Below are 25,886 nucleotides of genomic sequence, written 5' to 3'. Positions count from 1 at the left end.
ATATCCAGTGACCTAACAGGTAGAATAAAACAGCGGACGTAGAATAACTAACCACTCATCAGTACAGCCTAAAGGAAGGGACAGTCCAGCGGGGACAACTCAAACACACACAAAGGTTAACAAAAAAGGCACATAAAGCTAACAGGCTAACAACACAGGGTCTATCACACCACCCAACAAGACACACGAATGAGACCCCCAACGGAGCTCCTTGCAGATCTCTGTGGACCCTGGGGACCTCCAGAAAGAGTAAGAGCCTAGCAGACCCAGGGGACCTGCCAAACACCATCTGAAGTCTCTTTATATAGGTGGTGGTGACGAATAGGCAGATGGTAGGTGGAGCTTGTAGGATTTGACTCCTCCCACGAAGTCAACCTAAAAGAGACAGGACACAAAACACTGCTTACACTGGTACCTGCTCACGTTCCATTCCAGCCTCCTGCTCCAGGGCCAGTGGTGGCCTAGTGTTTAAGGAAGCGGTCCCGTAATCTGAAGGTTGCCGGTTCGAATCCTGATCCACCAAGGTGGCACTGAGAAAAAAGCACCGTCCCCACACACTGGGGACACTTGACATGGTGCCCACTGCTCACTCAGGGTGATGGTTAAATGCAGAGGACAAATTTCACTGTGTGCACCATGTGCTGTGCTGCTATTTATCACATTTTTTTCTGTTTCCCAACTTTCTGGCAAAAGCTGAAGCTCCTGCACCATCTTGCGGGCCCGTAGTTACGGTATTCGTGTTCTGGACCAAGTCTCGCTGAATCGAGCCACTCACGGATTTTTACATCCGCATCAGAGTCACTCGCCGGATCGTCAGAAATGCTGGACGAGAGCAGATCATCAGGCAGAGCTGGAAAAAACGCTCCACAACTGAACCAGAGAATCCAGAACCCCACAGAACCCCACAGAACCCCACACGGCAATTCAAACCCGGGGCCACACGGACGCAGAAGCAGCGAATTAGTCCACAAATGATACAACACAACACAGCCACGACTCACAAAATGAATCTTGTGCTAAATTTACACATCAGGAGAATCTGGGCGCCGTTATAGATCCTGTAAATACATTAAATCCATGTAAGACGTGTAAAGGTGTTTGTTGTAAATTACATTTACTTTATTACATCGAATATATTCGGTTTGTACAATATTTCGTATGAAAGACCGCTGGGCGGCGCTATAGATCCTGAAACCGAAAGTAACGACAGACGATGTTCGCTCGTTTGTTTCGTTCGTTTTGCTTCATCTACAGACTTTAAGACGGATGAAGACGGATCTACAGGGTTCATCTGACGGGTGTCTGGTGTCTCCAGAAATTAGGTCTCTTCTCCTGGTCTTCATCTCCCTATACGTCGTGGTTGGATCTGAAGGTATCTACAGTCTACATGGCCTTCTTAATACTGAGGCTTCTAGTAGATCGAATCTCATCTTGTCTACTCTGTCCGTCCCAGGTCTCCAGGTTGAGGGTCCCTCAGGTCCTCTCCAGGTCCAGCTGGGGGACACTGTGCTGCTGCCCTGTTTTGTACGGACCCCCGTACCTCTGGAGGAGCTGGAGGTGGAGTGGAGGAGGAGTGACTCTGAAACCCTGGTGCTCCTGTTCCAGGATGGAGAAGAGCGAGGAGAGGAGTCGGAGTTCAGGAACAGAGCTCACTTCTTCACCGAGGAGATCAGCAGAGGAAACTTCTCTCTGTTCCTCACCGACGTTACACCTGCTGATGCTGGAACGTACAGATGTTCAGTTCATACAGAGAAGGAGTCTGGAGACACCACGGCTCTCATTTCTGTTGGTGAGCAGAAACAGATATTTCTCCAGGAAAAGTAGAACTTCTCACTTTAAAAATAGCAAGAACTCAAAATTCCAAATAAAAGTGATTTATGGCTAATGTCCTATTATCATTTTAATAACAGGACTAAAATAAATTATAATGTCCAGTAATTAGTCCGTCAGTCAGTTTCCGCCTGATGGTCCAGATGAGGGTCGGGGAGAAGAACGTTAGTTTCAATTCACCACATGACATGACCAGGACAGACAGCACAGCCATGGCATCTTATATCCTTCACCAGAGCAGAACAGAGCAGGGAGGACACATTCACACGGCTACTTCAAGACCGGGGACACAAAGCACAAAATACAGGCCATAACACAGCCATTTACATAGAATAACCCGCGAAGACTACACACAATAGGGCTGCATTTAAACACATACAAACAGATGCACACATTTAGGGAATCAGGGTGACAACGAGGTCAACACAAAACACTGGATTGGGGCTCCCCTCTGGAGTCAGGCCTTGAAATCAGGGCCAGAAACTGCACTTAAATGTAGTAACATTCTCCACCAGATCAGCCATAATGAAAGAAATAATGAGGTCAAGTTGAATTTAATGTCAGCAACCTGTCTGGTGAAAGACGGCGGCGTGTCTTTTACTAGCAGCAGGTAAAGATCTGGGACGTGGGAGTGGACATCCAGTACTGATGTTCAGGCAGATTCGCCTGAACTTTCAATGACGATGAGATGTTTTTTGAGACATTTTTTGCGAGTTGGCGAATCTCCGCCCATCTGTTCTTCTGAACGATGTTTTTTTTCATACTGACACGTTGTCAGTCATCCTAGTGAAGTTCCCTCAGCTGTTTCCAGCTTCACCTGAAAATTGACATTTTCTGATGTTCTCATGTTAGTATTTCAGCCATTAAACATGAATTTTTCTTCTCAGTGCGTCTGGTGGTGAGTGGAGGAGCTCGTGCTGTTTCTGCTGGTCTGGGTGAGGATGTGATCCTCAGCTGCTCTGTGGACTCTTCTGAGCAGATTGAGGAGGTGGTCTGGAAGACAGACCAGGACATCATTGTTCTTCAGTACAAAGATGGAGAAGTTCTTCCTGATTCTTCACATGAGAGATATAGAGGCAGAGCTGAGTTCTTCCCTGCAGAAATCCACAAAGGAAACTTCTCTCTGAGGCTGAAGGAGGTCAGGACTGAAGATAAAGGGGACTTCATGTGTGAAGTTCACACCAGTCTCCTGTCGGCCAGCACCACTGTACTTCTGGAGGATCTGGGTACGTGGAAACAAGGCACATTGTGGGAAACCAGACTGTGGTTATGAAAGATTATCCTGAATTTTTAATACCTTCTAAAGTCTGGAGAGCTGATTATTAATTATCATGGCGGCACGGTGCAGGAATCGACACATTTGCACGGCCTCCTACTCAGCAGTTGTGTCTGTGGAGCCATTAAAACATGTCTGGGGGTCTAACAGTCAATTTGGATCGTGGTGACATCGTCGTCTTGTTCAGTTCCAAACCCAGAAGAGTGAGAAGATGATTTACCTCCATATTACCCCATCAGGAGATCTGTATGAGATTTTTCACTGTAACTCAGAACAACTTGTTTTGTGGTGTAATACTGAATAATTATTATGCAGTCGTATCAGTTTAGAACTGTTGGAGCTGGTGCTGTAGAACGTGTGTAACGTGTCTCCACCAGGTCTCTCCTTGCTCCATGTTCTGATCCTGCTGCTCTGCATCATCGCTGCTCTTCTGGCTCTGAGTCTTTCATCCTTTATGTGTCTGAAGATGAGAGGTTAGTCAGAATCTCTGCCTGTCATTTTATTTCCCACAATTATCTACACAAATGAAAGTGAAGTGAGGAAACACAGTGAGCTGTCAGACTGTTTCTCTGTTGGTCCTCATCATGGGACATGTCTTGTCTAGACTGGACAACCATGAGGATAATAATCAGGCTGGACAAGGCTGAGGTCTTTCTGAGGACAGGCGGGACACATTGAAACGAGTGCAGGATTAAAGACACTGAGATGTGTGTTTTTAGGAAGGAGGAGAAGATTCCAGACTTTCGTTCTGGTGAAGACAAAAGCAGGACGCTGGGACGGATGTTGAAAAGACGCGTCTAACAGGGAATAAATAAAGAAAATTAAATGTGTGAAATGTTCTGGGATTTTTGTTGTCATGTTAGTTATGTTTTAACCTAATGACCTGGTAGACCGTGTCCACGTTCTTATGTTCTTGTCCTGCTTCTGAACCTTCTTCTACAGGTACAGCTCCAGCTAACCCTGAAGAACTGAATCTTCACTGCCTGTTGGTCTTTGGACCGAATGTCCTCTTGTTCGCTGCCTTTGTGTTGTGGGGCCTGACTGAAGGTAACGGACGATTCCTGATCAGATCCTGTCTTCACGACCCCATCTGCCGTTCTTCACCTCCATCTTCTCCTGCAGGGTTTCCAGCTGAGGTGGTCTCCTGCTCTGCTCTAGTTCTCAGTCGGTTCCTCCTGCTGTTCACTGTTGCTCTGTATGTAGAGCAGCTTCCTGGTACGTACATCTCACTCCTGCAGTATGTAGAACAAAATTGTATTCTGGGTGTAAAGCACATAGATCTCAGTAATATAAAATAATATAAAATAATAATTTTAATATTTAATAATAATAATAGTAATTATAATTGTCCTATAGTCACTGGTTGTCTGTGTTAAATTGTTCGTATCATGTGTAATTATTTAAAGTGATATTTTTGTGAATATGTGTTCTGCTTGGTTGCTTTTTACAGCATTTCTGCAGAATCTGGTCAAAAAAAGCTTCCGCTTTGAAAATTCCATTGTGTCCACCGTCCTTTTTATAGGTAAATATAAAAGCAGAATATGACACAATTACTGTGAAAATGGGTTCAATCTTAATGTATAAGATCAAGTGTGATGGTGGAGTTGACCAGGTTCAGAAGCTAAACGGGATTTAATGTCACTCACACTGTCCAGAGTCAGGACCAGGTAGGAGACAGGAAGACCCAAACAAATGATGAACTTTACAGAACATGCAGTCATTTACACAGACAGAAGAAATCAGCACTCAGTACCTGCCAAATTAGACTGGTTTTCTGTGGCACGTACAAATAAATTATGCAGTTGTATGAATTGTGACATATTTAATAAGACAAACCGAGTCTTCCTCCACCATCTTACACCCATCAGGTTCTCGCTGCACGTGTAGAAACTATGAAGAGTTTATTAAGAACATGGAGTAAATGAGGAAGTAAAACAGGTGAACAGGGCAGCAGCGCTGCATGGAGAGTGTGGAGCACAAGATGATGACACCCTGGAGCAGCTCAGGGACACAGTGGTAGTAGGTGGAGGTGGAGTCCGGGTCTGTGTCCAGGTCCAGATTTGGCTCTGGGTCCATGTCCAGATCCAGACCAAGACCCGGATCTGGGTCCAGGTCCAGGTCTCGGTCCAAGTCTGGTCCACGTTTGGTTCTGGGGCCGGATCCGGGTCTTGGTCTGGGTCCATGTCTAGGTCCAGGTCCAGGTCCAAGTCTGGGTCTTGTTCCGGGTCCAGTTTAGGGAGAGGTGGTCAGGGATTGTTCAAAGAAATCCTTAATGTTCAGAAACTGTCATAACCAATTGACATTAATGATAATTGTATTAATTATAATTAATAATAATTGCATTTGAAGTCAAGTCATTAATTGTTTTTATTAGTAACTTAGTAGCTTTTTCTGCCACAGATATTTTCAGAGATATTTGGAGGACAGACAAAGGAAATACAGCAGCACTCACCTTTACAGGCATCATGCTGGGATTTATGTTAAATATGAACGTGAAAGTATTTTTCCGGGGTACGTATTTTTATTAAGATACAGTATATTATAAATGTTAAAATATGATTTAATAAATACAGATACTGTAAATCCCAGAATCCCTGAAACCGTCTTACATTTACAACACGGGTCATGAAGTGAAATATCGATCTGAGATTTCATGAGCCTGAGAAAACTGGAACTAATCAGGAATGTTTGGGGCACCAGTTTCATACACAAAAAATATGATTTAAAATGAAAATTAATGAATTTCCTTCATTTCCACAAACGAGTTAACACATCACATTTGAAGAATAAAAAATACTTTCTATTAAAATATATTTGACCCTTCGTGCCGCTATAAACTATCTTCATACAGATATAACAGCTAATAGTTGTAGTCGTACTAGCAGTTCACACCTGACAGATTCAAATTCTCATTACAGGAAGAGGATATTTTACAGACTTTATATACATGTTTGTGCTGTTTTTCATATCTCGACGACTGAATGAAGGTAAGTAAAAATGATTAAAAGTGAACAGAGCAGATTAATAATAGCTACACTTTATTAAATCATCGTGGTTCTGTTTCCAGCAGCAGACACGTCGTTTACAACATGCTGCTTAAAATCTGGGTTTTGGGGTGTTTTATTTTTACCAGGACTAGAAATGTCAAGACGTGAAAAAGATGGAATATCAGTAAATAGACAAATAAATACAAATGTCAAAAATAATACATACAGAATAAACAATAAAATAAAGAATTATTAAGGGATATTTATACATTTAAATCATATTATTATATATTACTGTTTTTGCTATTATCCAGAATTCCTGTCGTTATTCCTGCCTCATTATTCCTGTCCTGGAATTATTCCTCGCATGAATTTATTTTACTGAATTTACATGAATTTATTTTCATTTATTTACTGGGTCCAGACCCAGAAGCTGCTGAGGAAGGTGTAACGTGGGTTGTGCAACTCTGCTCAAGTTCCTGATAAAGCGACGGTAGAAATGAGCGAACCGATGGACGTAGTCGATCGATGGACGTGGCCAGCGTGATTATCCTGTCCAACGTGTCGCCCCAATCGCGGTTCCCCATCTCGTCTTTAAGTGGTCAGTCCACCCACTGTCCCTCGCCAGGGTTCGGAATTCTATCGTAGCGACTTGAGCCGCAGCGACGTCGCCCGTCGTCCGGTTTCGCCCTGAAAGACGATCTGGAGGCGGTCCAGTCAGCGGCGTCCCGTCAGCCCGGTAATAATGTCATCGTGGAGGTGGAAGGAGAAGACGGCACTGTGTGATAAAACCGAGACTTTTCTTGTTATTGAGCTCATTATCTGACAAGTGAAGTTCCTGCTCAGGTCACATGTCAGCAGGAGGTTTTATTCCGCATCTGATGTGGGAAAAGAACCAAATGAAGGTCCATTCTGTACTAAAACCGGGTTTAAAAAAGATCCACCAGAGGACATGTGGACATGACATTATAATGGTGCTGAAACTAACAGTGAAATTCTGATTCTTCCCTTTTTCTGTTTTAGTCGTGGTTATAAGCGTGTTTGCAGTGATGATGGGATTACCGGTCATCTTTTCTATATTGGTTATCATGAAGGAAAGATGTGGCGTCAGCATCCCTGGTGAGTAGCAGCTTCCGTCTTCATATACACATTTCACTGGTGAGTACAGAGCACAGTACAAATAGCACAAATAGCACAACACTGATCTCTATACTGATTATGATTTGGGTTTATTTGCAGTTTTATTTTGGATTATCTTTAGTTGACTTTTGATTCTGTCTCGTCTCACAACCTTTGGAATCGTTCTGTATTACTTTTATCAGGGCCTGGAGGACGCAGGTAAAATCCTGATGATGTTCTCATTCTGTCATGAATAGTAATTGTAAATGATTCATCTGTCTGTGTTCAGTCTGTGATGTTGCTGTGATCGGTGACGTTCTTCACGTTTTTACTGATTTATTTCATTCTGATTTTTCTGATTGCAGATGATGTTGGACTGATGACTGTGGTCGTGCTGCTTCTGATCGTCTCTCTTTGTGATACTTTAAATCTTGTCCACAGACCCTCATATCCAGGTAGTGAACTTATGAATATTCATCCCAGATGTTACGTATTTACGGACCAGCCTGACCTGACCATGTGTGTAAAATATACTGCATGATTTTTCAGAAAGTGTAAAATGGATTATGTACATATCTGGAGCTGTGGGCCTGTGTGTGGTGAACTCCGTCACTCTGGTTGCAGAACTGGTCATGAAAACTCGTGAGTACGGTGGAGTTCATGAAGAGCAAGTGATTAGCAGTGAAGGAAATATTTTATTCTATTCTATTCTAAAATCAGACTTTATTTCAGGATCTCTTCTATCAAATTAAATTATAAAACTACATCTATGATGAAGCTGTCTGTAAAATGACCTCATAAAAAGTTCAACTTTGGTTCCAGTTGATTTATGTCAGTTTGTAAATGGGGATAAACTCACAGTCGGAGTTTTTACTAGCAGGAATATGCGTGTAGTAGAGCTGTGACCCCTGGTCTAGGTGGTTTAACCACAGGCGGCCAGACACATGAAAGATGATTTAGGGTTTTAACTGCTTTTGGAAAGTCGTGGTACGTCATGGGGACGTCATAGGGACGTCATGGTACGTCAGGGACATGTCATCGTACGTCATGGGGACGTCATGGTACGTCTTAGGTACGTCATGGGCACGTCATGGTACGTCATGGGCACGTCATGGGGACATCATGCTACGTCATGTGCACGTCAAGGGCACTTCTTGGAGACGTCATGGTACGTCAGGGGCACGTCATGGGGACGTCATAGTACATCATGGGGACGTCATGGGCACGTCATGGGGACGTCATGAGCACGTCATGGGCACGTCATGGGGACGTCATGGGGACGTCATGGTACGTCTTAGGTACGTCATGGGGACGTCATAGGGACGTCATGGCACGTCATGGGGACGTCAGGGACATGTCATGGTACGTCATGGGGACGACATGGACACGTCATGGGCACGTCATGGTACGTCATGGGCACGTCATGGGGACGTCATGGTACGTCTTAGGTACATCATGGGGACGTCATAGGGACGTCATGGCACGTCATGGGGACGTCAGGGACATGTCATGGTACGTCATGGGGACGACATGGACACGTCATGGGCACGTCATGGGGACGTCATGCTACGTCATGTGCACGTCAAGGGCACTTCTTGGGGACATCATGGTACGTCAGCGGCACGTCAAGGTACGTCATGGGCACCTCAAGGGCACTTCTTGGGGACGTCATGGGCACGTCATGGGCACGTCATGGGGACGTCATGGTACGTCATGGGGACGTCATGGTACGTCATGGGCACGTCATGGGCACGTCATGGTACGTCATGGGGACGTCATGGGGACGTCATGGTACGTCATGGTACGTCATGGTACGTCATGGGGACGTCATGGGCACGTCATGGTACGTCATGGGCAAGTCATGGTACATCATGGGCACGTCACGTGGACGTCATGGGCACGTCACGGGGACGTCACCGGACGTCACAGGGACGTCACCGGACGTCACTAGCACGTCACGGGGATGGCATGGTACGGCATGGGCACGTCATGGGCACATCATGGTACATCATGGGCACGTCATGGGGACGTCATGGTACGTCATGGGCACGTCATGGTACGTCAGGGGCACGTCATGGGGACGTCATAGGGACGTCATGGTACGTCATGGGGACGTCATGGGCACGTCACGGGGACGTCACCGGACGTCACAGGGACGTCACCGGACGTCACGGGTATGTCACGGGGATGGCATGGTACGGCATGGGCACGTCATGGGTACGTCATGGGCGCGTCATGGGCACGTCATGGTACAGCATGGGCACAACATGGGGACGTCATGGGGACGCCACGGGAACGTCAGGGGGACGTCATGGTACGTCAGGGGCACGTCATGGCACTTCAGGGGCACGTCATGGTACATCATGGTAGGTCATGGGCACGTCACGTGGACGTCATGGGCACGTCACGGGGACGTCACGGGGACGTCCCCGGACGTCACTGGCATGTCACGGGGATGGCATGGTACGGCATGGGGACGTCATGGGGACGTCATGGGGACGTCATGGGCGCGTCATGGGCACGTCATGGGTACGTCATGGGGACGTCATGGGGATGTCATGGACTCATCATGAGCACGTCATGGGGACGTCATGAGCACGTCATGGTACAGCATGGGCACGACATGGTACGTCATGGGCAAGTCATGGGAACGTCAGGGGGACGTCATGGTACGTCATGGGCACGTCATGGGGACGTCATGAAAACGTCATGGGGACGTCATGGGGACATCATGGTACGTCATGGGCACGTCATGGTACGTCATGGGCAAGTCATGGGCACGTCATGGGCACGTCATGGGGACGTCATAGGGACGTCATGGTACGTCAGGGGCACGTCATGGCACATCAGGGGCACGTCATGGTACGTCATGGGGACGTCATGGGCACGTGATGGTACGTCATGGGCAGGTTATGGTACGTCATGGGCACGTCATAGTACGTCATGGGCACGTCATGGTACGTCATGGGGACGTAATGGTACATCATGGGGACGTCATGGCACGTCATTGGCACGTCATGGGTATGTCATGGGGACGTCATGGACTCATCATGAGCACGTCATAAGGACGTCATGGGCACGTCATGGGCACGTCATGGTACAGCATGAGCACGTCATAAGGACGTCATGGGCACGTCATGGGCACGTCATGGTACAGCATGGGCACGTGATGGGGACGTCATGGGGACATCATGGTACGTCATGGGCACGTCATGGGCAAGTCATGGGCACGTCATGGGCACGTCATGGGCACGTCATGGGGACGTCATGGGGACGTCATGGGCACGTCATGGTACAGCATGGGCACGACATGGGGACGTCATGGGGACGCCATGGGTACGTCAGGGGCACGTCATGGGGACGTCATGGGGACATCATGGTACGTCATGGGCACGTCATGGTACGTCATGGGCAAGTCATGGGCACATCATGGGCACGTCATGGGCACGTCATGGGGACGTTATAGGGACGTCATGGTACGTCAGGGGCACGTCATGGCACATCAGGGGCACGTCATGGTACGTCATGCGGACGTCATGGGCACGTCATGGGCACGTCATGGTACGTCATGGGCACGTCATGGGCACGTCATGGGCACGTCATGGTACGTCATGGGCACGTCATGGTACGTCATGGGCACGTCATGGTACGTCAGGGGCACGTCATGGGCACGTCATGGGGACGTCATAGGGACGTCATGGGTACATCATAACGTCATGGGCACGTCATGGTACGTCAGGGGCACGTCATGGCACATCAGGGGCACGTCATGGGCACATCAACGGCACGTCATGGGCACATCATGGGCACATCATGGGTACGTCATGGGGACGTCATGGACTCATCATGAGCACGTCATGGGGACGTCATGAGCACGTCATGGGCACGTCATGGTACAGCATGGGCACGACATGGTACGTCATGGGCAAGTCATGGGAACGTCAGGGGGACGTCATGGGGACGTCATGGGGACATCATGGTACGTCATGGGCACGTCATGGTACGTCATGGGCAAGTCATTGGCACGTCATGGGCTTGTCATGGGGACGTCATAGGGACGTCATGGTACGTCAGGGGCACGTCATGGTACATCAGGGGCACGTCATGGTACGTCATGGGGACGTCATGGGCACGTGATGGTACGTCATGGGCAGGTTATGGTACGTCATGGGCACGTCATAGTACGTCATGGGCACGTCATGGTACGTCATGGGGATGTCATGGTACATCATGGGGACGTCATGGTACATCATTGGCACGTCATGGGCACGTCATGGTACAGCATGGGCACGACATGGGGACGTCATGGGGACATCATGGGAATGTCAGGGGGACTTCATGGTACATCATGGGCACGTCATGGGGACGTCATGGTACGTCATGGGCACGTCATGGTACGTCAGGGGCACGTCATGGGGACGTCATAGGGACGTCATGGTACGTCATGGGGACGTCATGGGCACGTCACGGGGACGTCACCGGACGTCACAGGGACGTCACCGGACGTCACGGGTATGTCACGGGGATGGCATGGTACGGCATGGGCACGTCATGGGTACGTCATGGGCGCGTCATGGGCACGTCATGGTACAGCATGGGCACAACATGGGGACGTCATGGGGACGCCACGGGAACGTCAGGGGGACGTCATGGTACGTCAGGGGCACGTCATGGCACTTCAGGGGCACGTCATGGTACATCATGGTAGGTCATGGGCACGTCACGTGGACGTCATGGGCACGTCACGGGGACGTCACCGGACGTCACGGGGACGTCCCCGGACGTCACTGGCACGTCACGGGGATGGCATGGTACGGCATGGGCACGTCATGGGGACGTCATGGGGACGTCATGGGGACGTCATGGGCGCGTCATGGGCACATCATGGGTACGTCATGGGGACGTCATGGGGATGTCATGGACTCATCATGAGCACGTCATGGGGACGTCATGAGCACGTCATGGTACAGCATGGGCACGACATGGTACGTCATGGGCAAGTCATGGGAACGTCAGGGGGACGTCATGGTACGTCATGGGCACGTCATGGGGACGTCATGAAAACGTCATGGGGACGTCATGGGGACATCATGGTACGTCATGGGCACGTCCTGGTACGTCATGGGCAAGTCATGGGCACGTCATGGGCACGTCATGGGCACGTCATGGGGACGTCATAGGGACGTCATGGTACGTCAGGGGCACGTCATGGCACATCAGGGGCACGTCATGGTACGTCATGGGGACGTCATGGGCACGTGATGGTACGTCATGGGCAGGTTATGGTACGTCATGGGCACGTCATAGTACGTCATGGGCACGTCATGGTACGTCATGGGGACGTAATGGTACATCATGGGGACGTCATGGCACGTCATTGGCACGTCATGGGTATGTCATGGGGACGTCATGGACTCATCATGAGCACGTCATAAGGACGTCATGGGCACGTCATGGGCACGTCATGGGCACGTCATGGTACAGCATGGGCACGACATGGGGACGTCATGGGGACGCCATGGGTACGTCAGGGGCACGTCATGGGGACGTCATGGGGACATCATGGTACGTCATGGGCACGTCATGGTACGTCATGGGCACGTCATGGGCACGTCATGGGCACGTCATGGGCACGTCATGGGGACGTCATGGGGACGTCATGGGCACGTCATGGTACAGCATGGGCACGACATGGGGACGTCATGGGGACGCCATGGGTACGTCAGGGGCACGTCATGGGGACGTCATGGGGACATCATGGTACGTCATGGGCACGTCATGGTACGTCATGGGCAAGTCATGGGCACGTCATGGGCACGTCATGGGGACGTTATAGGGACGTAATGGTACGTCAGGGGCACGTCATGGCACGTCAGGGGCACGTCATGGTACGTCATGCGGACGTCATGGGCACGTCATGGTACGTCATGGGCACGTCATGGGCACGTCATGGGCACGTCATGGGCACGTCATGGTACGTCAGGGGCACGTCATGGGCACGTCATGGGGACGTCATAGGGACGTCATGGGTACATCATAACGTCATGGGCACGTCATGGTACGTCAGGGGCACGTCATGGCACATCAGGGGCACGTCATGGGCACGTCAACGGCACGTCATGGGCACATCATGGGCACATCATGGGTACGTCATGGGGACGTCATGGACTCATCATGAGCACGTCATGGGGACGTCATGAGCACGTCATGGGCACGTCATGGTACAGCATGGGCACGACATGGTACGTCATGGGCAAGTCATGGGAACGTCAGGGGGACGTCATGGTACGTCAGGGGCATGTCATGGGGACGTCATGGGGACGTCATGGGGACGTCATGGGGACATCATGGTACGTCATGGGCACGTCATGGTACGTCATGGGCAAGTCATTGGCACGTCATGGGCTTGTCATGGGGACGTCATAGGGACGTCATGGTACGTCAGGGGCACGTCATGGTACATCAGGGGCACGTCATGGTACGTCATGGGGACGTCATGGGCACGTGATGGTACGTCATGGGCAGGTTATGGTACGTCATGGGCACGTAATAGTACGTCATGGGCACGTCATGGTACGTCATGGGGATGTCATGGTACATCATGGGGACGTCATGGTACATCATTGGCACGTCATGGGCACGTCATGGTACAGCATGGGCACGACATGGGGACGTCATGGGGACATCATGGGAACGTCAGGGGGACTTCATGGTACGTCATGGGTACGTCATGAGGACGTCATGGGGACGTCATGGGCACGTCATGGTACGTCATGGGCACGTCATGGTACGTCATGGGGACGTCATGGGCACGTCATGGTACGTCATGGGCACGTCATGGGGACGTCATGGTACGTCATGGGATGTCATGGGCACGTCATGGTACGTCAGGGGCACGTCATGGGCACGTCATGGGGACGTCATAGGGACGTCATGGTACGTCATGGGGACGTCATGGGCACGTCATGGTACGTCATGGTACAGCATGGGCACGACATGGTACGTCATGGGCAAGTCATGAGATCGTCAGGGGGTTGTCATGGTACATCAGGGGCATGTCATGGGGACGTCATGGGGACGTCATGGGGACGTCATGGGGACATCATGGTACGTCATGGGCACGTCATGGTACGTCATGGTACGTCATGGGCAAGTCATGGGCACGTCATGGGCTTGTCATGGGGACGTCATAGGGACGTCATGGTACGTTAGGGGCACGTCATGGTACATCAGGGGCACGTCAGGGTACGTCATGGGGACGTCATGGGCACGTGATGGTACGTCATGGGCAGGTTATGGTACGTCATGGGCACAACATAGTACGTCATGGGCACGTCATGGTACGTCATGGGGATGTCATGGTACATCATGGGGACGTCATGGTACATCATTGGCACGTCATGGGGTGTCATGGTACAGCATGGGCACGACATGGGGACGTCATGGGAACATCAGGGGGTTTTCATGGTACGTCATGGGTACGTCATGAGGACGTCATGGGGACGTCATGGGCACGTCATGGTACGTCATGGGCACGTCATGGTACGTCATGGTAAACGTCATGGGCACGTCATGGTACGTCATGGGCACGTCATGGGGACGTCATGGTACGTCATGGGACGTCATGGGCACGTCATGGTACGTCAGGGGCACGTCATGGGTACGTCATGGGGACGTCATAGGGACGTCATGGTACGTCATGGTACGTTATGGGGACGTCATGGGCACGTCATGGTACGTCATGGGCACGTCATGGGCACGTCATGGGCACGTCATGGGGACGTCATGGTACGTCATGGGCACGTCATGGTACATCAGGTGCACGTCATGGGCACGTCATGGGTACGTCATAACGTCATGGGCACGTCATGGGCACGTCATGGGGACGTCATAGGGACGTCATGGTACGTCATGGCACATCAGGGGCACGTCATGGGCACGTCAACGGCACGTCATGGGCACATCATGGGGACATCATGGGGACGTCAGAAGCATGTCATAGGGACGTCACAGGGACGTCACCGGACAGCACAGGATGTCACTGGCACGTCACGGGCACGTCACTGGCACGTCACGGGGACGTCATGGGGACGTCATGGGCACGTCATGGGGACGTCATGGTACGTCAGGGGCATGTCATGGCACTTCAGGGGCACGTCATGGTACGTCATGGGGACGTCATGGGCACGTCATGGTAGGTCATGGGCACGTCACGTGGACGTCATGGGCACGTCACGGGGACGTCACCGGACGTCACGGGAACGTCTCCGGACGTCACTAGCACGTCACGGGGATGGCATGGTACGGCATAGGCACGTCATGGGGACGTCATGGGGACGTAATGGGCGCGTCATGGGCACGTCATGGGTACGTCATGGGGACGTCATGGACTCATCATGAGCACGTCATGGGGACGTCATGAGCACGTCATGGGCACGTCATGGTACAGCATGGGCACGACATGGTACGTCATGGGCAAGTCATGGGAACGTCAGGGGGACGTCATGGTACGTCAGGGGCACTTCATGGGGACGTCATGAAAACGTCATGGGGACGTCATGGGGACATCATGGTACGTCATGGGCACGTCATGGTACGTCATGGGCAAGTCATGGGCACGTCATGGGCACGTCATGGGGACGTCATAGGGACGTCATGGTACGTCAGGGGTACGTCATGGCACATCAGGGGCACGTCATGGTACGTCATGGGGACGTCATGGGCACATGATGGTACGTCATGGGCAGGTTATGGTACGTCATGGGCACGTCATAGTACGTCATGGGCACGTCATGGTACGTCATGGGGACGTAATGGTACATCATGGGGACGTCATGGACTCATCATGAGCACGTCATAAGGACGTCATGGGCACGTCATGGGCACGTCATGGTACAGCATGGGCACGACATGGGGACGTCATGGGGACGCCATGGGTACGTCATGGGCACGTCATGGGGACGTCATAGGGATGTTATGGTACGTCAGGGGCACGTCATGGCACATCAGGGGCACGTCATGGTACGTCATGCGGACGTCATGGGCACGTCATGGGCACGTGATGGTACGTCATGGGCAGGTTATGGTACGTCATGGGCACGTCATAGTACGTCATGGGCACGTCATGGTACGTCATGGGGATGTCATGGTACCTCATGGGGACGTCATGGTACATCATTGGCACGTCATGGGCACGTCATGGTACAGCATGGGCACGACATGGGGACGTCATGGGGACATCATGGGAACGTCAGGTGGACTTCATGGTACGTCATGGGTACGTCATGAGCGCGTCATGGGCACGTCATGGGTACGTCATGGGGACGTCATGGGGACGTCATGGACTCATCATGAGCACGTCATGAGGACGTCATGAGCACATCATGGGCACGTCATGGTACAGCATGGGCACGACATGGTACGTCATGGGCAAGTCATGGGAACGTCAGGGGGACGTCATGGCACATCAGGGGCACGTCATGGTACGTCATGGGGACATCATGGGCACGTGATGGTACGTCATGGGCAGGTTATGGTACGTCATGGGCATGTCATAGTACGTCATGGGCACGTCATGGTACGTCATGGGGACGTAATGGTACATCATGGGGACGTCATGGACTCATCATGAGCACGTCATAAGGACGTCATGGGCACGTCATGGGCACGTCATGGGCACGTCATGGGCACGTCATGGTACAGCATGGGCACGACATGGGGACGCCATGGGTACGTCAGGGGCACGTCATGGGGACGTCATGGGGACATCATGGTACGTCATGGGCAAGTCATGGGCACGTCATGGGCACGTCATGGGCACGTCATGGGGACGTCATAGGGACGTTATGGTACGTCAGGGGCACGTCATGGCACATCAGGGGCACGTCATGGTACGTCATGCGGACGTCATGGGCACGTCATGGGCACGTGATGGTACGTCATGGGCAGGTTATGGTACGTCATTGGCACGTCATAGTACGTCATGGGCACGTCATGGTACGTCATGGGGATGTCATGGTACCTCATGGGGACGTCATGGTACATCATTGGCACGTCATGGGCACGTCATGGTACAGCATGGGCACGGCATGGGGACGTCATGGGGACGTCATGGGAACGTCAGGGGGACTTCATGGTACGTCATGGGTACGTCATGACGACGTCATGAGGACGTCAAGGGGACGTCATGGGCACGTCATGGTACGTCATGGGCACGTCATGGTACGTCATGGGCACGTCATGGGCACGTCATGGTACGTCATGGTACGTCATGGGCACATCATGGGGACGTCATGGTACGTCATGGGACGTCATGGGCACGTCATGGTACGTCAGGGGCACGTCATGGTACGTCATGGGGACGTCATAGGGACGTCATGGTACGTCATGGGGACGTCATGGGCACGTCATGGTACGTCATGGGCACGTCATGGGCACGTCATGGGCACGTCATGGGCACGTCATGGTACGTCATGGGCACGTCCTGGTACGTCAGGGGCACGTCATGGTACATCAGGGGCACGTCATGGGCACGTCATGGGGACGTCATAGGGACGTCATGGGTACATCATAACGTCATGGGCACGTAATGGGCACGTCATGGGCACGTCATGGGGACGTCATAGGGACGTCATGGTACGTCAGGGGCACGTCATGGCACATCAGGGGCACGTCATGGGCACGTCAACGGCACGTCATGGGCACATCATGGGGACATCATGGGGACATCAGAAGCATGTCATAGGGACGTCACAGGGACGTCACCGGACAGCACAGGATGTCACTGGCACGTCACGGGCACGTCACTGGCACGTCACGGGGACGTCATGGGCACGTCATGGGCACGTCATGGGGACGTCATGTTACGTCAGGGGCACGTCATGGCACTTCAGGGGCACGTCAGGGGCACGTCATGGCACTTCAGGGGCACGTCATGGTACGTCATGGTACGTCATGGGGACGTCATGGGCACGTCATGGTAGGTCATGGGCACGTCACGTGGACGTCATGGGCACGTCACCGGACGTCACGGGGACGTCACCGGACGTCACTAGCACGTCACGGGGATGGCATGGTATGGCATGGGCACGTCATGGGGACGTCATGGGCGCGTCATGGGCACGTCATGGGTACGTCATGGGGACGTCATGGGGACGTCATGGACTCATCATGAGCACGTCATGGGGACGTCATGAGCACGTCATGGGCACGTCATGGTACAGCATGGGCACGACATGGTACGTCATGGGCAAGTCATGGGAACGTCAGGGGGACGTCATGGTACGTCATGGGCATGTCATGGGCACGTCATGGTACGGCATGGGCACGTCATGGCTACGTCATGGGCATGTCATGGGCACGTCAGGGGCTCGTCATGGGCACGTCATGGTCTGTTAGGGGCACGTCATGGTACGTCATGGTACTTCATGGGCACGTCAGGGGCTCGTCATGGGCACGTCATGGGCGCGTCATGGGTACGTCATGGGCACGTCATGGGCACGTCATGGGCACGTCATGGGGACGTCATGGTACATCATGGGTACGTCATGGTACGTCATGGGCACGTCACTAGCACGTCACTGCCACAACACGGGCACGTCACGGGGACGTCACGGTACGTCATGGACACTTCATGGACACTTCATGGGTACGTCATGGGTACGTCATGGGCACTTCATGGGAACGTCATAGGGACGTCATAGGGACGTCATGGTACGTCATAGGCATGTCATGGGCACGTCATGGTACGGCATGGGCACGTCATGGCTACGTCATGGGCATGTCATGGGCACGTCATGGTCCGTCATGGGCACGTCATGGGCACGTCATGGTCCTTCAGGGGCACTTCATGGGTACGTCATGGGCACGTCATGGGTACGTCATGGGCACTTCATGGGCAAGTCATGGACGTCATAGGGACGTCATGGTACGTCATGGGCATGTCATGGGCACGTCATGGTACGGCATGGGCACGTCATGGCTACGTCATGGGCATGTCATGGGCACGTCATGGGCACATCATGGTACGTCATGGGCATGTCATGGGCACGTCATGGGCACATCATGGTACATCATGGGCACGTCATGGCTATGTCATGGGCATGTCATGGTACGTCATGGGCACGTCACTAGCACGTCACTGCCACAACACGGGCACGTCACGGGGATGACATGGGCACGTCATGGTACGTCATGGGCATGTCATGGTACGTCATGTACACTTCATGGGCACGTCTTAGGGACGTCATTGTATGTCATGGGCATGTCATGGGCACGTCATGGTACGGCATGGGCATGTCATGGGCACGTCATGACATGCTACATGCATATTGTTGCCCCAGTTTATTTGCTGGATAAGTTTGTATTAAAGCTCGCTGTCTTTTTATTGCACTCTTTATTTATTGGTCTTATATATGTTCTCACTGTGGAAACTGAGCCTCATAATTTCATCTTTCTCTGTCCTTGTATATAACAGTAAATTAAAAAAGTTAAGTAAAGTTCAAATAAAGTTCACTTCTGGAGTTTTATTTTTTGGAGACTAATAAAAATGCCAAAATCTCCAAGAATCACTCTTTATGTAGAAACTGCATAAATGATAAATTACCTTTTTAAAATATATTTTCTGATCTTTCATCTCTGTGTAGGAAGTGGACACCGTGTGATAAAAGACCTGCGATGGGTTGTTTTCCCTTCTGAATGTGTGTTTGTCTTTGTCTGGTGTTCTTTATGTAAGTTCTGTGATTTACTTTATAAATTATTGTATTTATGTATTATTGTTTCAGATTTCATTACATTTTAGTTTCCTGTTTTTTTACAGGTTTCTACTATTATGAGTTTAAAAGGTAAGTGTTAAATCATGAGATAATTACTTATATTTATAAAGTAATGAATACTGGCATGTAGAGGAGCCTGATGGTGGCCATCAGTCTTTAGGACGATGAAGTAAACGTGTTAATTTACTCTGCTGGACACGTACAGTAGGTGTGAGTGAGTGAAAAATTGAGGGTTTAGGGGAAGAGATGAAACAATTTTCTTTCCTTTATTTTCTCCTCAGAATTAAATTAATGGTAAAGAAATTTCAACAGATATGTGGGAGGAAGGTAAGACGCTGGAGAAATTTTGTATCAATCAAGATATTTTAATAAATCTATAAATAATGAGAAATATAATGTTTTTTTTTTACTTTTTATAAAGCGGTCTGACCAAGTAACAGATCCTCCCAGCAGATCGAACCCTCGTCAGGTAATCACCACTGACTAATCTGGTAAAACTTTACTCGAGCGTAAAAATACAGTGTTTTACTTTGTTTTCATCATCATAAAACAGGAATCAGATGCAGGTGAAGAGATAGCTCTTCAGCCTTCTTCTCCACAGGTAATCATCCTCAGAATCGACTGGTTTAACCCGTTATTCATCTACTGAGCATTTTTATGTTCTCTTTGGCTTAGTTATCCTGTTTCAGACTAGAAATTAGTGTCCCCACCAATAATTTGGACATGAGAACTGCCTCTGTCCCCACCAATGTCAGAAGGAAATCTACGTCCTTTATAAATAGTAGAGAGGACATTTCCCACGTCAGCTTGTACTGTTCTTGTGTGATGCAGCAACCTGTGGACGGATCAGGAACACAGACAGACCCCCCTGCACCAGCAGCAGAAGAGACAGATCAGCTTCTCAATCCAAATCAGAGCGAAGAGAAGAACCCTGCAGAGCTGAGAGCCAGAAGGAACATCTAGAGAAGAACCAAGGGAATTCTGTAAAATGTGTGTAGCCAGTGCAGCAACACTGGACTGGATTACAGGTCCATCTAGGTCTGTCTAGAACTTTGAACTTGATGGACGCTTAAATGTCCTGAAAAGACATAAAAATGAGGACATTTAAATACATTTTCTTCATTACTGATGAAACGTAGTTTGTAGTTGATACTGAACTACTGTGAGTTGTCCCAGTTTTCATAGTGAAAAGGTTTTTATGTCCAGCTGGTCTGGTCTGAGCTTTATAGTGGTGGACAGGTTCTTATGTTCAGTTTTGCACGGTTAATTGTTCACATTTGTATTCTGTTGTGTCTTTTTGTGCTCTGTTGAGCTCTGGTGTTCAGCCCTTCGCTGGTGTTGTGTTGTGTGTTGCACCATGGTTCTGGAGGAACGTTCACATTTTACTGTCTACTCTGTAGCTGGTTGATTTCATGTCCATCAGACATTCTTAGAGATTCAGGAGAGGCTGCAGTTCAGGGTTTTAAATGAAGAGGATGGGATGAAGGAGATTCTTACAAATGCTTACATACCCACTAACCATCCTTAACTGCTAATTCTTTAGCATGTTCACAGCTGCTGGAGCCCACAGACACACATACACACTCCACACACACACACTCAGATTGTCCATGGCTTTGGACGGCAGGAGGAAATCGGAGAACCTGGTGGAAAACACGACCTTGGAGGTGTGAGGCCGGTCAACATAAAAAAACGGTGTTGTGTAATTTAGCTGATGGTCTCTGTTAAACGGAATTTGTTGTAATGCATGTCGCATTGGACAAGAGCGTCTTATAAATCCCGTAAATGTAAAACCCCCGTCTTCAGTTGCCAGTTTGACATCAACCTTCATCAAGATCCGTCTCCATTTCCACACCAGACAGGGGTTGGAAATCATTTTATTTCGCTTGATGTCATGATTGTTTCTGTATTTTGCATTTTAAGCACAAATGGAACTTTGTTGAAACTACAAGAAATTTCGTTATTATTAAAATGTTCAGGATTTGTGATAAATTGGTATTTTTTCATAATTGAAGTTGATCATGTTATTTTCATGATCGTTAAGAGCTAGTAATGGACCCTTTGTTGTATGATGAGCTTTAAAATATGAATATTAAATTTGTGCCCAGTGTCCAGTGCCCAGGATGATTCACTGGAGACCTCAGCGCCCGAGTTCTCGGTTATGGTCTTTTTATTTGTACAGTAATACCAGTAAACTTCTCTCCATCAAGTCATGTAGTTTGTTTTGTCAGCCTGTGGATAAAAATGGTGAAAAACTGGATTTGAAGGTTTTGTTTCTTCCAGTTTGGATGATCTTTATCTAATAAATGCACGTCTGTTGCATGTTCTGTCAAAATCCAGTTTGTACTAAAATGTTCCTCTACTGTTAATATGATGTCACATGAAACTTCATAATCGGTCATAAACTACAGACTGTGGGCTGAAAACCACCTGACCAACAAGTCCGTACTGCTAGAGAGGTTGTTATGGGAGAGACATTTTATGATTTCATGACTTCAGTACAGGCCGTGGTTGAGATGGGGGTGCAGTTCAGTAGAAATGGGGCGTTTTTAGGGAAAAGTCCACAGCCACACCCGGTTGTATCCTAGCAAGTTAAACTCTCACCTGTGAACCAGAAGACCCAGAAGTCCAGGTTTAAACCCCACTTACTACCATTGTGTCCCTGAGAGTGTCTCCAGGGGGACTCATCCCTGTCACTGCTGACTGTAAGGTGCTCTGGATAAGGACGTCTGGTAAATACTGTAAATGTAACTGGTGAGTAAGAAGGAGGGAATGAAGGTGAACAACCTCAATCAACATTTGATTGTCTGAGAGGAAGAAACAAGATGAAAAAAGACCCGACCTGAACCCAGGCGTGTGTGTGTGTGTGTGTTTTTACCTGACAGCTTTCCAGTAGAACTACATTTCTACAGTCATAATCAGACATTTTCTTCATTGTTCAGGTGCCAACAGGACAGGGAGACGCCCGGATGCCACCTATTGATAGTTTTACTTCAGTGAGGATCATCAGCCCCGTAATTTAGAAGGTTGCCGGTTCGAATCCTGACCCGCCAAGGTGCCACTGAGCAAAGCACCGTTCCCACACACTGCTCCCTGGGTGTCTATCACAAATTTCACTGTGTACACCGTGTCCTGTGCTGCTGTATATCACAAGTGACAATCACTTTATTTATTATTTGTTTCTCTGCTCCGTTCTTCATATTAGTGTATGTGGTGAAGCTCAGAATAAGTCCATTTACACTTAAACACAAGCTCCGCCCCCCAACAATAATAATCATAATAATAATTATACCTGAGCATTACAGGATGTAATTATTGTTTTTTCTTTATTCCAGTGTGTCCAGTCTTGTTGGTCTTGTTGCATGTTGCCCAGTAACTCCTTAAACTCTGTTCAGATGTTTTAACAGAACTAATAATTATAAAAAAAATAAATAGTAAAATATATAAATGTAGATGTTTTTATTATCATTTTGAGAATTTTGAATAAAGAATGGACACGCCCCCAGTCAACTGATCACTGTGTCCTGTCCTCCACACATGGCATGATGCAGCGGCGCCCCCTGCTGACTGAAGCCTGTCAGCAGCCGGCCTGTAGGTGCGAGCAGGGACCTGCTGAAGACCCCAAACGTCCCTCAGTCTGGCAGCAGGTCCCGAAACGAGCTGAAGCCTGAGCCCGAGTGAATTCTGGGTATCTTCTCCATCAGCCTGGACACCGTCCTGCAGCGGAAGCAGGCAGGCGCGGCCTCGAGCTGCTGGGCCACGTTGGTGTAGACACTGAGGAACGCAGCGAGGGTTTCCTCCCAGCTGTCCCGCACCGAGATCTCATGGAACGGAAGCTTCAGGCCACGGGACAGGCCCTCCCCCTCCTCGCGGCTCACCATGCGGTCGAACTCCAGGTCCTTCTTATTGGCCACAATCACCACGGGCGGAGACGTTTGGGGGAAAAGAGAAATGAGGAGTCTGATTTTCAAATGCAACTCTAATTAAACAAACTGATTAACAGCTCTGGTGGGCGTGGTCTGGTAGAGCAGCCAATCAGATTTCAAGGGTGGCAGGTGGCACCCCCGTGGCCACACCCCCCACTCTTGGTGATGAAGCGCACGGCCACGGCTGGAAGGAGAAGGAAAAACTGACATTTCATGACAATTCATCTCCTCCTCACCACCACCAGTGTCACTACACTACACGAGAGAGGGGTACTGTGGGGACCCCGGGAACCCAGCAGCACCCAGCAGGTCTCCCATCCAAGGCCAGACCAAGCCCATCCCTGCTTAGTTTTTGTACATTTTCTCACAAATTCCCATTAAAGTCATTCTCGTTCTGCCTCCTGTTGTTCTGCATGATGCTGATGCTCCATCGTGTAATAAAATAAAAATAAAAAAATTCCCAGACACGCAGTGACCTTTTAAATGACCCGCAGTTCAAAGATCACATGACCACGACCAGAGCTTCACACCTACAATTCCTGAAATAAAAATTCCACGGTGTGACGTTCCTAGGTCTGGGGTCTCAGAAACACAACAAGGGTTGTGTCTGAAGTCTCTTTATATAGGTGGTGGTGACGAATAGGCAGATGGTAGGTGGAGCTTGTAGGATTTGACTCCTCCCACGAAGTCAATGTAACCACTGTGAAGAATGTAACTACCCTTATAGCAGATATATACAAGCTCAGGTGATTCACCCAAGGGGGGGACCAGTGTCTAGGTTCGTGGAGGTAAATGCTGTGCTATGTGATAGCCAGGGAAAAAGATGCTCAGACCAGGGAAGACAGTTGAACTTACTAAGTATATTTAAATGGAAATAAGAAAATAAATGTACAATCTAACAGCCGGCATTCACTATAACAAAACAACAAAAACTTCTCTTATAAAACCATAACATAATAATTAACACGTAACAATTTGCAATAATTATAAAGTCTCTCTCTTTTTCCTTCTTCCCAAATTGAGTTGTTTTCTTCTTAGTCAGTGCGTTATAGTCTAGTAGGTCTTTCGTCAGTAAGTCTTAGTCAATAGGTAACAGTCAAAGTCAAGGATGTCAGATCAAGTCCTACCACACCGGTGACCTGAGTGATGGAGAAGGAATGGAGAAGTTCCCTCTCAGATAGGTGAAGAACATCCGCTTTCCAGGTGGCTCGCCATCCCCCTCGTCAGGGAGAAATCCAGCTTCCAATTTCTTCCAAGGAAGGCTCAATAGAACAAAAAACCTAGCCTGCATAACAACATACAACCTTATTGTTTCAGGCATAACCTTCAAATCATTATGGCCATATCTCTGTAAAATTCGTGGTTTCTCAAAATGAAATAATCTCCCAATTTGCATAGCATAGAATACCAGTATTTCTTCCATATCCCTCTATGAAGTATTGTTTTATTCAATGCTACCTGAATTATATGTTTTAGGTTATCAACCATGAAATTATGATTAGTTACTCTTTTTAACCATTAATTATGATTTCAAGTGTTACCATACAATTAACATTTAACCATATGAACAAAATTATCATTCAAAATAAAACATTCCATCTCAAAACAATCTCAAGTCACAGAACATTAATTAAGTGAACTGTACTCATTTTACAATTACAATTTTACTGTAAACATAACCACACAGTATCATTTCACATAAAATTTCGCTAGCATAAGGTGCAATGCAAGTTAGCTACTTTAGCTTAGCTTAGCGTGACTCACCAAGACGATCTGTACAGAGACATTCACAGGTTCTAGGAAATTTCAGGTGCTTTGAGTGATTCAAACCACTGGTTTTGGTGGTTAAAACCACTTTTTGTCCGAACTTTTGTCTCTCGCTCTCTCTCTCGTTCGTGTGCGCTCCTCGTGGTGCTGCGTTGTACTGACTAACTTGCTAGCACAAATCAGGGCGGGACTTTCCCTCTCCTGCAAT

General features: G+C 49.3%; 2 protein-coding genes and 1 long non-coding RNA gene across 3 annotated transcripts in view; 2 read left to right on the top strand and 1 right to left on the bottom strand.

Moving 5' to 3' along the window:
- The window catches only part of LOC114766379 (uncharacterized), a 34,521-nt gene extending 12,960 nt beyond the window's left edge, over positions 1–21,561 (top strand). The window contains exons 15-17 of the mRNA XM_028957119.1: positions 20,407–20,454; positions 20,539–20,586; positions 20,817–21,561. Of these exons, the coding sequence (XP_028812952.1) occupies positions 20,407–20,454; positions 20,539–20,586; positions 20,817–20,948 (228 nt within the window). The 3' untranslated portion in view covers positions 20,949–21,561. The remainder of the gene's footprint in view (positions 1–20,406; positions 20,455–20,538; positions 20,587–20,816) is intronic.
- On the top strand, positions 1,157–5,790 carry LOC114765738 (butyrophilin-like protein 2). Its single transcript, XM_028956143.1, has 10 exons — positions 1,157–1,372; positions 1,454–1,789; positions 2,718–3,056; positions 3,484–3,579; positions 3,711–3,754; positions 3,826–3,933; positions 4,049–4,153; positions 4,229–4,321; positions 4,557–4,628; positions 5,507–5,790. The coding sequence occupies exons 1-6, from the start codon at positions 1,267–1,269 to the stop codon at positions 3,859–3,861; spliced, it is 957 nt and encodes a 318-aa protein (XP_028811976.1). The 5' UTR covers positions 1,157–1,266; the 3' UTR covers positions 3,862–3,933; positions 4,049–4,153; positions 4,229–4,321; positions 4,557–4,628; positions 5,507–5,790.
- Positions 21,562–23,292: 1,731 nt separating the features above from the next.
- On the bottom strand, positions 23,293–25,845 carry LOC114765739 (uncharacterized). The gene is made up of 2 exons (XR_003742711.1): positions 25,676–25,845; positions 23,293–25,196 (listed from the first exon to the last, which is right to left on the bottom strand). It is a non-coding gene; the product is annotated as an uncharacterized LOC114765739 (long non-coding RNA).
- Positions 25,846–25,886: the final 41 nt, after the last annotated feature.

This window comes from Denticeps clupeoides, chromosome 16 (genome assembly GCF_900700375.1).
Source record: "Denticeps clupeoides chromosome 16, fDenClu1.1, whole genome shotgun sequence".
Taxonomy (NCBI): domain Eukaryota; kingdom Metazoa; phylum Chordata; class Actinopteri; order Clupeiformes; family Denticipitidae; genus Denticeps; species Denticeps clupeoides.
This window is presented reverse-complemented; position numbering and strand designations above follow the sequence as displayed.

Bases quoted from the DNA above. Each gene is read 5' to 3' on its own strand.
- LOC114765738 (XM_028956143.1), top strand. From the start codon at position 1,267: ATGAAGACGGATCTACAGGGTTCATCTGACGGGTGTCTGGTGTCTCCA. The intron at 1,373-1,453 runs GTATCTACAGTC...TGTCCGTCCCAG, and splicing joins CGTCGTGGTTGGATCTGAAG to GTCTCCAGGTTGAGGGTCCC. The intron at 3,057-3,483 runs GTACGTGGAAAC...TGTCTCCACCAG, and splicing joins TGTACTTCTGGAGGATCTGG to GTCTCTCCTTGCTCCATGTT.